The 15,653-nt window shown below is 36.6% G+C and overlaps 1 protein-coding gene across 3 annotated transcripts in view; it reads right to left on the minus strand.

Moving 5' to 3' along the window:
• ESCO1 (establishment of sister chromatid cohesion N-acetyltransferase 1) overlaps window positions 1-15,653 on the minus strand; it is a 73,394-nt gene that overhangs the window by 34,182 nt on the left and 23,559 nt on the right. For 2 of the 3 annotated variants that reach the window (XR_009521725.1, XM_060028769.1), the window contains exons 2-6: window positions 12,562-12,665; window positions 8,768-8,870; window positions 6,393-8,526; window positions 2,366-2,483; window positions 694-754 (exon numbers count right to left, since the gene is read on the minus strand). Coding sequence is in view for 2 of the 3 variants with exons in the window: in XM_060028769.1 (XP_059884752.1) it covers window positions 694-754; window positions 2,366-2,483; window positions 6,393-7,943 (1,730 nt within the window). In the remaining variant the exon portion in view is untranslated. Of the gene's footprint in view, window positions 1-693; window positions 755-2,365; window positions 2,484-6,392; window positions 8,527-8,767; window positions 8,871-11,550; window positions 11,613-12,561; window positions 12,666-15,653 lie in introns of all 3 variants that reach the window. The other variant, XM_060028770.1, reaches the window with a different exon arrangement.

Below are 15,653 nucleotides of genomic sequence, written 5' to 3' on the forward strand. Positions count from 1 at the left end.
ATGAGTAAGTTTTACATCTCATAGTTTTAGCAATTTGAGTCACTACAGTTTGTCCTAAATACTATTTTCAGTAATGAGCTAAAGCTAAAAAATCATACTAATTTAATTTTGAAATTAAAGACAACAAAAAGCTTTTAAGCTACTGAAAACACTTTTACATGTTGCTAATACTCATATCATGGGGGTTTTGGGGAAAAAGGAGCATTCTCAAACACTGCTGCTGGGAGTATAAGACACAACCAATTTGCAGGGAAATTTGGCAATGCAGGTTAAGTCCTATAGCTATGAATTTATCCTAGATATAGTCACATAAGTGGACAAAGATATATGTGTTTATTGCAGGACTTTTTTTTCTAATAGGAATAAACTAGAAACAACCAAAGTTTCTATAAAGTAGAGAATTGTTAAACAATGGAATATTCACACAATGATATCTACTGCAGAATTTAAAAGAATGAGGAAGGAATGTAGAAAAGATGCCCATAACACATTAAGTAAAAAAATAAAAGCTACAAAATAGTATGTACAGACATAGAAAAAACTAAAATGAAAAGAGAACTTGTATCACCTCTATGTGAAAAACTGAGGGTTACTAGCACAACCTTTCAGGGGAAAAAAACCCCAAACTCAAAACTTACAGGTATAAAATCCTTAAGTTCTCAGATTTATACTTATATTAAACTAATACCTTACCTGTTATCACTGGTCTTAGATGTTTGGTTAGTGAGTATATTGTGCTGTTTGGGAGCTGAACCTGTGATTTAATCAAAAGATGGGTTATGTACTAAGCCTTTGTATTAGCTCTCCACCTAATGGTTAAAAATTATAATAAAGACAAAACCTCAGTGCACTAAATGCTTTATTTTTAATAAACACCATTTGATAAAATTAGAGCTCCTTCCTAGAAATTACTCTTCAGAGAAGAGGCAAAAAGGCTCTACAGAGCTGCAAAGAGATCTAATGGTAGATCAAGTTTGTCTCTAGTTTCACCAATAATTACTAGCACTGAACAATAAAGGAAACTGTTTAAATGCTTGCATAATTATACAATCTCTAAATGGAAATAAATGAAAACATGTTTAAAAAAACCTGTAGGACTTCCCTGGTGGCACAGTGGTTAAGAATCCGTCTGCCAATGCAGGGGACACGGGTTCGATCTCTGGTCCAGGAAGACCCCACATGCCATGGAGCAACTAAGCACGTGCGCCACAACTACTAAGCCTGCATTCTAGAGCCCGTGAGCCGCAACTACTGAAGCCCGTGAGCCTAGAACCCGTGCTCCGCAACAAGAGAAGCCACTGCAATGAGAAGCCCGAGCACTGCAAAGAAAAGCAGCCCCTGCTCATTGCAACTAGAGAAAGTCCGCGCACAGCAATGAAGACTCAACACAGTCAAAAATAAAATATAAATAAATAAATTTATAAAAAACCAAACCCAAACAAAAAAACCCCTGTAGTCTCTAGAGTTTTAGTCACATTACTAATCAAATAATGCAATAATCAATTTATTTTCTAATGAATAAATGCATTTCTTGTGTTCATAGTATACTTCCCCTTCCCCCACTAAGAGAAAAGGTTAAATGACATGCAATGGAAGCAATTATCTGAACTCAATATTTTGCTCCAAGTGTATCTTTCCTTTACCAGAGAGAAACAACAGAAATTAGGAATTTCTTTTCTGTTTTTTCCTGGTGCTTCATCTGATAAAGGTGAACTAATCCCCATCCAAGAGTTCAAATAATACTTGCCCAGTTTTTTTTTTTTTTTTTTGGCCACATCACACAGCTTGCGGGATCTTAGTTCCCGGACCAGGGGTTGAACTCGGATCCCGGCAATGAAAGTGCCGAGTCCTAACCACTGGACCGCCAGGGAATTCCCCCCAAAATTTTCATAAGGTTACAAAAATAAAGTTTTTTTATGGTATAAGTGGACAAACTGCAGCAACTGATTCAATTCTTAATTCAAAGATAGAATTACTAAGATGGAAAACTGAGTAATTAAGGGTTAAAGATAAGAACCTGAAGTGGTAAAGCACAGTCATTTATACTTGAGAAATAAACTGCTACCACTAATTTAAGCAATTCATTAAGTAACACTTCTCCAGAAAGTAAGTCCACAAACAAAAGACTGAAAAACAAAAGAATTTTTGGTAGGGAATCAAAGAATCATCTTAAGTACTGTAAACAAGCCAATCAACAGAAGCAATTCTCCCCCTTCAAAGAATGGTGATAATCACACATCAGAAAAACATAATGGTTAAAAGAAGGATTTAACAGGCTTATTTGATAATGGATATAGTTTACTGTTATGCTGACAAAAATATGTCTGACCACTGTGAAATCCAAACAATATTTTCAAAGTATTACCTGGAAATTTACTCTCCCCTGTATCAATTTTTGCTTGACTGAGCAGAGTTGAAACAGTAGTAGTGGTATTTTCCACTGGATTGTTTTCAAGCTTAGATTCCAAACATAGGCTGCAATTCTAAGCACATATAATTCAAAACGTTAATATTTGCTTTTATATCAACCTTTGGGTCTTATCCCAATACTTTCAGTGAATTGGAGCACTATACTAAGAAAATTTAAGATAATATATGGAGTAATTCACACAGATAGGCCTTAAAAGTCTCTTTATGATCTCCCTACAAGCTACCCTTCTCAGCATCAACTTCTATTATTCCTCTTCACACTAGATCGAAAAATTTACCTCTCCAACAGATATATTTCATATTTGCCTGGCTCTATACTTTTTCTGAGTTTCATCTACCTAAACCTCACTGTCCATTAATAGCCACTGTAACATCTCACTACTGAGCACTTAAAATGTGGTTAGTATGACTGATTTATTACAAATGTAAATCACACACCAGATTTTGAGGTGTTAGTACAAAAAAGTAAAACACCTCAATTTTTAAAATTCATGACACATTGAAATAATAGTATTTTTATATGACAAGTTAAATAAAATCTATTAATTTTACCAATTTTTTTTAATGTGGCTACCAGAAATTTTTAAACGATTTATGTGGCTCATATTATATTTCTACTGGATAGTGCTAATCTAGAACACCTTACCCCCTGTATAAACTCAAGTCATTACTTAAATATTAACCTCTCCCATGAAGTCTCCTCCAAGTTTTCCCATCCCCTTTCCCCCAATTTTCCATCTACTTCATCTCTGTCTTTCATGCCCTTATCACTTCCTATTTTGAATTAGTTATTTGTTTTTTATTAATCTCCTATAACTCTTAAGAGCAAAGACTATTATTATTGTATTTATCTTTGTATTCCCAAGAGCCCCTAAATCAGAACTCTGTCAAAGCAGATACTCAATAACTACCGAAGGAAAATACTAGAAACTCTATCAACATTAGCTGTCTCAAAGAAATGGAAATGAGGAGGTGAACAATTAACTTTCTGTGTGTATGTATGTGTGTGTATCTATCCATATTGTGATTGTTACAAAGAATATGTAACATTATTTGTGAACATTACATTTTTGAAAAATGAACATTATATTTGGCATTAAAAAGCAGAAAAATTAAAAACAGTAAGAACAATTACATGTTACTACTTAATCTCCATTAGGAAGTTAGTAAATTACTAGTTTAAAAACAAATCATAAAATAATTGAGATTTAAAATTCATAAAATCCAAATAATTTAAATTCAGGCCAAAATTTTCAGAGAAGGGCTATCATATGCTCAGCCTTATCAACCATCATCATTTTTCAGTACTGCCGAGACTGACACCATATAATAAAAAGAGCAAAATTACAAGCAGCCACAGAAAAAGTTTTCAAATGATTTAAGGATTGTTTCTTACATTCTCCTATTTCCCCAAGTATAAATCTAGATTCTGAAGCCAGCCAATCGCAGTTCAAAGCCTGACTCCATCACTTACATGGATCTCTAAGCCTCACTTAGATATCTAAGCTTTACTCTCCTCACCTGTAATATATGGATAATAACAGAAGTCACGCTGTAGAATGTGGTGACAATTATATGAAGCTCTCCTCTGCCTAACAAAGAGGCAGTGTTCACTGAACAAAAGCTACTATGATGGCTGAACTAAAACATCTTAGCGTTTATGGGAAGAAGAGAAATTTCTAAGTGACTAGTACAATGTAAATTCCTTAAAGGCAGGAAACATCATCTTCTGTAGCCTTATTAGCACAGTGTCTCGGATGCAGCAGGCAATCAAATATGTCTTGAAATGATGTGGTCACCACCACATCTCCTGACCACTCTGTGATAGTAATCACATTGTTGCTATCAGTGAAAAAGTTGGAAACAACCTAGAAGTGCTTTAACAGAGGAAAACATAAATAAACTGTGGTATATTCCTTTACAACTATTAAAATACCCATGTATTAATAAATATCAAAAGTGCTGATTGCACAAAATCAAGTTGAAAAAAATATGTATATATAGAATATACACATACAAACCATGTTAGCATTTATGTAAACGTTTAAAATACAATGTTAAGTATTCTTTATAATAGATATATATACATACACAGTGAAATCAAAAATAAAAACATAAAATATTCATACCAACTTTAGAAGTATATTTAACTCTGGGGAGAGAGGTGAATGGAAAGTAGAGTGAAGTATGGTCTTTATATCTGTAATGTACTTTTCTTACTTTAAAAAATCTGAAGTCAATAAAATGTTAATTTTTGTCAAATTTGGGTGGTAGTCACTAGTATAATATTGGTCTCTCTGGTATTCTAAACGTTTGAAACTCAAGACTTCTCATGTAAATTTGTACGTAAATAAAAATTTTAACACAAGTTTCATAGGACTGTTTTTCATAACATTCCTCAAGATAGAGGTGTTGCATAAATCCAAAGCACATCTCAGTAAAAGCGGCATTATAGAAGATCAAAATAATGTAGTCCAACTAAACATCTCTATTCTAGTAGTTAGTCCGAAGGAATGGATTTCTTATTTCTCAATATATTCCCCATAAACTATCTGTCTTCTGAGTTTTGACAGGCACTTATGCAGCAAGGAGTTAAAAGATCCACTCTGCAACTACACCTGGAGCGTAGCTGTCAATTTTTGACAAAAGCACACCCTGAAGAGAAAGCCACTCTGTGTCTGCAAGAGGCCACACTTATTATTCATTCTACCACTCACTACTTACTTTAATTACTATCACTATTTGAATAATTGTCTTCTAATTGATGCTTTCATTCACATTTGCACAGAAAATAAAATCTAAGAGTACCACATTGTATCTGTTCCCTTTAAGTTCTTTCAATTTTAGTCCACAAGAGTAGCCAATAATCTATTTTCAGGGCTTCTGACACAAGCCCTGACTCCTTACTCAAATTTGCTTCTAGACCCAAATGCCTCAAAAGAGAACTTTAAATCACTCCTAAAACTTTAAGGTGACTTGACTTTCTTCTCTATCCATGATTTTTTTCTCAAATGATCTTCTAATATTCAGAGTATCTCACTGTAGAAAGAATGATGGGCTGAGAATCAGAACACCTGAATTCAAATCTATTTGCACAACCAAACATGTGACCTAACCCACATTCCTCTATTGCTCTCAGCTTTCTCATTACAAAATTAAATAACTAAAACAAATTGGTGGAGTTCTAAAAATCAGTATTATACAACGCTAAAGTTTGACACACATAAAATTTCTGCCTATTGCTTTTATGTATTGGTATTTTACCTATGATTTAATTTGGAAAGAAATGGGCTCAGCTGCTTTTACAAGGTTTCAAAACTACTTCTCAGATAATCATTCAAGTTTCTTCCAGCTATTTAGATTCTGTTTTTCAATTTACTTTTCCATTTTAAAAATTCTTGGCCACTACAATTTTATTCTTAGCCTGAGGTCTGAATTATTTGTATCTTTCAGACATTTTATTTGCCAATTTTTAAAATGGCCACACAAGTCAAACCAAAAGGCATCTCTACTATTAGAAATGTTTAATTTTTAAATTTTATCAGGTGGGGAAAGTTGATTTGTGCCAGCTGAAATTAATTTTAACAACTTGGTCAGAATTGGGCCCAACTTCAAGTTCTACATTTTAGTCACTCATTATGAAACATAGTTTCTGTGGTTACAATTAATAGAAAAAGGAAACAAATCAGTGTGTTAAAGGAAAAAGAAAAGCTAGACTTCAACAGGTTTATGCTTCACATAAAATTAAAATGAAGGGTGAAAATAAGGAAACAATGACAAGCATTCATGTAAATATGAGACATCTAAAGGCGTAAGTTCTATCACTCACTACAAGATTGGGTTAATAAAATAGAATTCCTTAACATTTTACAACTTAATTCTTAAGTTAAAATATGTTGTAAACACTTAAATCTTATCAGAAAGTACTCAGACACCTCTATGTACATGATGAAAATAATTACCTTATCTGGCGTTGATTCAAAAGAATCTTTCTTCTGGTTATCCAATGGCTGATCAGGAGGTGGTTTTATCTGATTACCCAAACAACAATTTTCAGGAGGCTTTTGGGGGGTTTTATTAATGTCAACTGTAATATCATTAAGTTTAACTTCTTCAGAATTAATTTCTTTCATTTCTTCCTGCTGGCAAGCTTTATTTTTATCATCATGTGGTTTTGACCCTAAAAATGTACTTTGAGTCACTGGATGATGCATTTCTAACGCAGGCAGTGAAAAACTGGGTCGTAATAAGCACAATTTAGGGGAAAATTGAGAGTCTAATTTATTCTGCTGCACAGAGTTAAATTTTGAGAGCTTAATTTTAGTCCAGTTGGAGTTCTTTTTAGTTGCGTTGTTTATTCCATTTAGAATACATTTCACAGGCTTTGTTTTTCTACTGGGGAAGAAACGATTACACTGAACATCCTGACTTGTTTCCTTCTGATGAAGTATTTGTCTTTCACTATCAGTCTCTTCCAATTTTATTTCTGTAGGCTTCTCCTCCTTTACATTTTCCACTTGTGAAGATTCCTTTTTTACCTCTACAGTATCTGACTCAATTTCACCAGCAATTTCTTCACAGAGCTGGAGAATGCTCCCTCGTTTGCTCTTTCCTGCTTGCTCCAGCTCATTATCTGTACTTTGTTCAGGCACTGATGGCTGTGGACTTTTTTGGGATTTTGCACTAGTATTCACTTGTGTATGAACTGACTTCTTCATCTCATTCTTTTTAGAGACCACTGAAGCAGCCATTTTTGATCTTTTTATCTCAGAAGAAGTTACAGGCACAGATTTTGTTTCCTCTTTTCTAGTATTCTTCTGAAGACACTTTTCAGATACTTTTATGCACTGAGAACTACAAGTAGAGGCTGTCTGATGCTCTACTTTGCGTTTTTTTCCTTTTGGGGAATTTATTACTTCATTAGTTACAGAATTTTCATCCTCTTTAGAATCAGACTTTATTTCCAGCACTTTTCTTTTCACGTGTTTCTGATTTGTTTTAACTTTATTAGATTTGCTCTTAGTATTGCTACGGTGCTCTTTTTTTGTTGGTGGCAAACTCTGTTTAACTGCTTGAACTTGACCCTGAATGTCTCTATTACGCAGAGACCTTGTTGAAACCTCTGTTAACTGTTGTAGTCTTTGTGATCTTCGATTAAGCTGTTCATTTGATTTAGGGGTTTTGTGCACTGACTTTTTCTGAGATAATTTCTTCTGCTTTGTAGATTCTTGTTGTGAATGTCCCTTTACAGTCACCATATTTTTATTAATAGGTTTACTAGCTTTTTTATCACTGGATGCTGACCTTGTGCTCATGCATGTTCCTAATTCATCAGGCTGATTGACTTTACTTTCATTGGAAGATTTAACCAGTGATTTTATAGCTTCCTTTGGACCTGATTTTTTTACTAGATTCTTTTGAGAACCTTGAATTTGTGTTTCTAGATTCTTATCTTCACTCTTTTTAATAACACTGGAGGAATTTTCTTTTGATTTCTCCTGAATGGACATCATTCCTGAGTAAGGTCCTCCTTTTCTAAGTAGTTTTTGAGATTTTGTGTCCTGGTAGTTGTAAATGTTGAATGTCTAGTATTATTACTGAGCAGCAGGTCTTAAAAATCAACTGAAACTGATATACATTTTCAACAAAAATACTAGTTTGCTAAGATTTCTGTCATCCTTATGACATGAGAAAAGCTGGCATGAAGGCTGAAAGATATTTGCTTTACTTTGGACGAGGCAATAGAAATTTGAGGAAAATTTAAATCTAATCTGATATTTTCAGAACTTTTTATGAAAAAATTTTAATTCAAGTTTGATCTACTTTGTTAATTTTATTCAATTAATATCAGTTTTCAGGCCTAGCCCTATTACTGGAGGAGTTATTTATCACTGACCTGTCTGTTTTGACAAAGTTTTTGAAAACTTTTTTCTTCTGAAGTCTACAGTTATTGGACTTTGATTCATTGGAAACATGTCTTACAGTTAACACGTTTCTTTCCTTGTTTGTTGAGTCTGTTCGTTTAAAGTTCTTATATAACCACTTCCGTTTAATAAAATAGTCTATTAATATAGATTTCCTTTTGTGCTGCCATTTCTGGAAAAATAAAAAAATAAAAATTAAATTTTGTACAATTCAAGAAATTTAGCAATGCTGATACTATACAGAAATAACCATGACTTACATAAACTCTAACTTCTCTTTTTGAATTATTTAGTCTGTATACTTAAGGCTAACAGAAAAAAGTATCCCAAGCACAGTCTTATAAATAATGGAAAACCTGTCTCATGTAAGCATAGAATAGTTGAAAATCAATCTATTCCTTGAGGTTACTTACATTTCCTTTCCCACAAGAAAGAATTGATCTTTCAGCCACCATAACTCATAAAAATTTGACAAAATCATTCCTTATAATTTCCTTTCAACACATTACACAGCACCTAAAAGTAAAATATTTTAAAATGTTTAAAAGGTACAAAGATGTAATCATTCATTTACATCTCATCAAATCTATTAACCAACATGTTAATCTATACTCCATAATTTTTATCCTATCCTACCATCAGTCTTCAGAGTTCAGTTTACACATAGCACTTAATTTTAGTATTTCTAACCTGAAGTAATCTATGGTACATGCATCCAATGAAATATAACGTTTCTATTTCATTGATGAAATCCATTTTATGTTTTAAAAAAAGTTTTAAAATACAAAAAACAATTCATAATATAGACATATAATGGTTAAGCTAGTAAAATCCTATTTTGAGGAAAAACAGTACACATAAATAACTATATTCATAGAAAAACAGTGACACACAGTAAAAAAGGCAGATTTAAACACACACATTTACCTCTACTCTCATGTAATACCCACTAAAAAAAAAAGCAACAGATTAAAACGAAGCAAGACAAAACCATAAACTCAAAGGATGAAGAACAAAAGTGTAGATGATAAAAATTAAACATACAGAAGCTACAAAGAAGGACAAATAACTAACCTCCAGACTCAAAAAAAAACTGATCTTAAATTAGAAACAGGAAAGCCAAGTGAGAAACAGCTCTACGTAAACCACAGAATCCCTCAAGAAGCAGAAATTGGCAGTACCAGGAGATAGGTTATGGGGAGGAAAATGGGACTCACAAAAGGGGAAAGACTGCCACACAGCCTTTCCAATTACTACCACCCAGAAGACTACCCCTGCATCACTCCCTAAAGACTGGTATAAATTTTGGGAAGGAGTAAAACAAAAGGTCTTTGGTCTGTGGGCTCAACAGTCACAGCTGAGGGAGGAAGTATCACACTGACAACAGAGGGAGTAAGTAGCAGTACACATACTGATTACTGAAACCCAGTCCTTCCACCCCAAACGCTCTTTGCCTACTCAGAGACTCCCAGAGGACAGCAGCCTAGCCTATGCCTTCTAGGAAGGAGACTAAAAGATAATTTTCTAATGAATTTGACAAAACTAGAGAAAAGACCTAAAAAATACTGATAGGGCCCACAGTCATTAATCACAGACATACACACACTCACTCACTCACACCCTACCAGCAGGAGACTACCCACCATCCAAACAGTTTCCAATTAGTTTTTAGTGTCTCACTTGTAACCATGAGCAAAACCAGAAATCACCACATACAAGAGGAGACCCTTAAAAAAACAGGGAGGAAGTAGCTTGGAAGAAAAAAACAATGCACAGACAAAAACTAAAAATAAGTTAATTCATTCATGAAACAAATATATAAGAACATTCACAGTACAAAAAGGAACTCTTGAAAATTAAAACTAATATTAAAGAAATTAAAAAGTCAATAGAAGCAATAGAAGATAAAGGTAAGGAGATCGCCTATAAAGGAGAACAAAAACAGCAAGGTGGCAAATAGGAGACAAAAGAGAAGAAAAAGGACCAGCCATGCAGAAGAGTCCAGTAATTCTGGTTTTAGAAAACAGAGAAAAAGAACTGAAAAAAAACAAGAATTCAAGAAATTTTCCTATAATTAAAAGACATAAGTGTCCAGATTAAAAGGGTCAAAGCATCTAGCACAATGGAGAAAAAAAGATTTTGAAAAGTTTGTCATGGGAATTCCCTGGTGGTCCAATGATTAGGACTCTGCGCTTTCACTGACAAGGGCGCGGGTTCAATCCCCAGTTGGGGAACTGCGCGGTGCGGCCAAAAAAAATAATAATAATAAAAATAAAACAACCCCCCCCCATAAAAAACAGATTAAAACTTGGGAGAATTTTAGTAGTTGTCTTGAGTGGGTAAGGCTTTCAAGCCTTGTTACAAAATTCAGAAGTCAAGTTTGAGGGATAAAACTGGGGGAAAAATACTGGCAAGAAACAGCATAAGCTTATCACCATAATATATTCACCGGAAGTAAACCACAGATGGCTGATGAAATAATAACAGAATAACAAATTAGAACCAAATCAAAATACCATTTTTTACCTGTCAGACTGGCAAAAGATCAAGAAGTTTAACAACACAGTCTTAGCAAGGATTTGTGACAGGTTACTCTCATATTACTGCAGGTGATTCAATGTCTATGCAGGACAATTTGTCAATATCAATCAATATTATATTATAAATGCTAAATATCAAACAATTTCATTTTCAAGACTTTATATTACAGATATACTTGCACAAGTGCACAGACACAAGTAAATACAAAATTCACTGGAACACTGGAGCAACAGACTGAAAATCCACAACGTCCATCATTATAAACTGCTTTATAATTAATGATACACTCATACTATATCATGCAATCATGTCAAAGCAGAGATGAGATTCAACTCAATTCCAGGCAAAATTCCCACAGGCTTTTTATACAGAAACTGACAAGCTGATTTTAAAACTTATGTGAAAAAGCAAAAAAAAAAAAAAAAAATCCACATACAATAGTCAAAGCCCTTTAAAAAAAACCTCGAAATACACTATCTGATTTCAAGACTTACTAAAAAGCTACAGTAATCAAGACAAAGGGACACAGAGATCAATGGAAGAAAATCCAGAAACAGACCCATACATTTATGGTCAGTTGAAAGAAAAGTCTGAAAAAAAACAGTGTTGGAACTACTGGATATCCAAGTAGAAAAAAAAAAAAATCAACACTTACCTCACACAACACACAAAACTAAGTTGAGACTGATCACAGACATAATGTAAAACTATAAAACTCTAAAAGAAAAAAAAAGGCAAAAATCTTTGAGATTCTGAGGTAAACAAAGATTTTTTAGGAAGGAATACTGTTCACTCCACATAAAAACTTGTCCAAAAATCTTAAAAGCAGCTTTGTGTACAATAACCAAAATCTGAAAACAACCCAAAAGTCGGGTGAATGGATAAACAAAAATGTGGTATGTCAATATAACAGAACACTCTGCAATCAAAGGGAGCAAACTACTGGAACCACATGAACGAACTTCACAATCAGGATGCTGAATGAAAAAGGCTAGACACAAAGACTATACAAACTATGATTCTACTTTTTGGAAATTCTAGAAAAGGCAAACTTATCTACAGTAACAGAAAGCAGATGAGTCACTGCCTGGGGTCAGGAGTGGAGGGAGAGATAGACTTTTGGAGGTAATGGAAACGATCTCTATCTTGATTATGATGGTGGTTCCAAGAGTGTGTAAATCTGTCAAAATCCACCAAATTGTACCCTTTAAAAGGGTGCACTTTATTATACATAAATTATGCTTTAATAAATCTGTCTAAAAAATAGAACTGTAAGTAACTGATATGGACCTAGAACCGAGAAACATTGTTAAGCCAAATAATGCAAGGTGCATAACAGGGTGTACTTCCCTTTGTGTAAAAAGAAAAAAAGGGAGACAGTGGGAGGAAGGAAAGATATAGAAACGTATGCTTGTTTAGGCACACAAAAGGTATGGAAGGATACACAAGAAACTAGTAATAGTGAAGACTTCTAGGAAAGAGAACTACGGGACCAAGTGAGAAGTGTGACCAAAAAAAACTTACTTTTCACTAACTACCCCATTTTATTATGTAAACATATAATCTTGTCAAAAAAAGTTACATTTCTCTGAATATATTAAGTATATTTGGTATACTGACCAACTATCTTTGAAGGCACTGAACTGTAATAGTATAGGCCACTTACCTTCCTGAAATGAAAATCACATAACTTTTTTCTTCAGGTTGATGGACGATGCTTCTAATGAATGATGCTTCTAATAACTTACTGTGTGTTTTCTGGTTGTTAATCTTAAAAAAAAAAAAATTCTACAGCTAAAGTAAAACAATCTATAAAAAAACATGAGAATACAAAAACAGTATTATCTATTAACTGTCTATTAAGTATTAAAACAACTTAGGGATGAGGGGAAGATGGCAGAAGAGTAAGACTGGAGATCACCTTCCTCCCCACAGATTCACCAGAAATACATCTACACGTGGAACAACTACAGAACACCTACTGAACGCTGACAGAAGACCTCAGACCTCCCAAAAGGCAATAAACTCCCCACGTACCTGCGTAGGGCAAAAGAAAAAACAGACAAAAGAATAGGGACGGGACCTGCACCAGTGGGAAGGAGCTGTGAAGGAGGAAAGGTTTCCACACACTAGGAAGCCCCTTCGTGGGCAGAGACTGCGGGTGGCAGAGGGGGAAAGCTTCGGAGCCGCGGAGGAGAGCACATCATTAGGGATGCAGAGGGCAAAGCGGAGAAATTCCCGCACAGAGGATCGGTGCCGACCGGCACTTACCAGCCCGAGAAGCTTGTCTGCTCACCCGCCGGGGCGGGCAGGGCTGGGAGCTGAGGCTTGGGCTTTGGTCGGAGCGCAGGGAGAGGACTGGGGCTGGCGGCGTGAACACAGCCTGCAGGGGGTTAGTGCACCACAGCTAGCGGCTAGCCGGGAAGGAGTCCGGGGGAAAGTCTGGACCTGCAGAAGAGGCAAGAGACTTTTTCTTCCCTCTTTGTTTCCTGGTGAGCGAGGAGAGGGGATTAAGAGCGCTGCTTAAAGGAGCTCGAGACGGGCGCGAGCCGCAGCTAAAAGCGCGGACCCCAGAGACGGGCATGAGACGCTAAGGCTGCTGCCGCCGCCACCAGGAAGCGTGTGTGCGAGCACAGGTCACTATCCACACCCCCCTTCCAGGGAGCCTGTGCAGCCCACCACTGCCAGGGTCCCGGGATCCAGGGACAACTTCCCCGGGAGAATGCACGGCACGCCTCAGGCTGGTGCAACGTCATGCCGGCCTCTGCCGCCGCAGGCTCGCCCAGCACTCCGTGCCCCTCCCTCCCCCCGGCCTGAGTGAGCCAGAGTCCCCAGAGCAGGCTCTCCTTTAACCCGGTCCTGTCTGAGCGAAGAACAGATGCCCTCCTACACGCAGAGGCGTGGCCAAATCCAAAGCTGAGCCCCTGGGAGCTGTGAGAACAAAGAAAAGAAAGGGAAATCTCTCCCAGCAGCCTCAGAAGCAGCAGATTAAAGCTCCACAATCAACTTGATGTACCCTGCATCTGTGGAATACATGAATAGACACGAATCATCCCAAATTGAGGAGGTGGACTTTGAGAGCAAGATTTATGATTTTTTTCCCCTTTTCCTCTTTTTGTGTGTATGTGTATGCTTCTGTCTGAGATTTTGTCTGTATAGCTTTGCTTCCACCATTTGTCCTAGGGTTCTATCCGTCCATTTTAAAAAATTTTTTTCTTAATAATTATTTTTTATTTTAATAACTTTATTATATTTTCTTATTTTATTTCACTTTAATCTTTTTTTCCTTCCTTCCCTCCTTCCTCCCTCCCTCCTTTCGTTCCTTCTTTCCATCTTCCTTCCTTCCTTTTCCTTCTTTCTTTCTTTCAATTATTTTTTTCTCCCTTTTATTCTCAGCCGTGTGGATGAAAGGCTCTTGGTGCTGCAGCCAGGGGTCAGTGCTGTGCCTCTGAGGTTGGAAAGCCAACTTCAGGACACTGGTCCACAAGAGACCTCCCAGCTCCACATAATATCAAATGGCGAAAATCTCCCAGAGATCTCCGTCTCAACACCAGCACCCAGCTTCACTCAACGACCAGCAAGCTACAGTGCTGGACACCCTATGCCAAACAACTAGCAAGACAGGAACACAACCCCACCCATTAGCTGAGAGGCTGCCTAAAATCATAATAAGTCCACAGACACCCAAAAACACACCACCAGACGTGGACCTGCCCACCGGAAAGACAAGATCCAGCCTCGCCCACCAGAACACAGGCACTAGTCCCCTCCAACAGGAGGGGCAGGCACTAGTCCCCTTCCAACAGGAAGCCTACACAACCCACTGAACCAACCTCAGCCACTGGGGACAGACACCAAAAACAACGGGAACTACGAACCTGCAGCCTGCAAAAAGGAGACTCCAAACACAGTAAGATAAGCAAAATGAGAAGACAGAAAAACACACAGCAGATGAAGGAGCAAGATAAACACCCACCAGACCTAACAAATGAAGAGGAAATGGCAGTCTACCTGAAAAAGAATTCAGAATAATGATAGTAAAGATGATCCAAAATCGTGGAAATAGAATGGACAAAATGCAAGAAACATTTAACAAGGACCTAGAAGAACTAAAGATGAAACAAACAATGATGAACAACACAATAAATGAAATGAAAAATACTCTAGATGGGATCAATAGCAGAATAACTGAGGCAGAAGAACGGATAAGTGACCTGGAAGACAAAATAGTGGAAATAACTACTGCACAGCAGAATAAAGAAAAAAGAATGAAAAGAACTGAGGACAGTCTCAGAGACCTCTGGGACAACATTAAATCATTAAATGCACCAACGTTCGAATTATAGGAGTTCCAGAAGAAGAAGAGAAAAAGAAAGGGACTGAGAAAATATTTGAAGAGATTATAGTTGAAAACTTCCCTAATATGGAAAAGGAAATAGTTAAGTCCAGGAAGCACAGAGTCCCATACAGGATAAATCCAAGGAGAAACACACCAAGACACATATTAATCAAACTGTCAAAAATTAAATACAAAGAAAACATATTAAAAGCAGCAAGGGGGCTTCCCTGGTGGCGCAGTGGTTGAGGGTCCACCTGCCGATGCAGGGGACATGGGTTCGCGCCCTGGTCCGGGAAGATCCCGCATGCCATGGAGCGGCTGGGCCCGTGAGCCATGGCCGCTGAGCCTGCACGTCCAGAGCCTGTGCTCCGCAACAGAGGAGAGGCCACAACAGTGAGAGGCCCGCGTACCACAAAAAA

The sequence above is a fragment of the Delphinus delphis genome, chromosome 13 (assembly GCF_949987515.2).
Source record: "Delphinus delphis chromosome 13, mDelDel1.2, whole genome shotgun sequence".
In the NCBI taxonomy this organism is placed as follows: domain Eukaryota; kingdom Metazoa; phylum Chordata; class Mammalia; order Artiodactyla; family Delphinidae; genus Delphinus; species Delphinus delphis.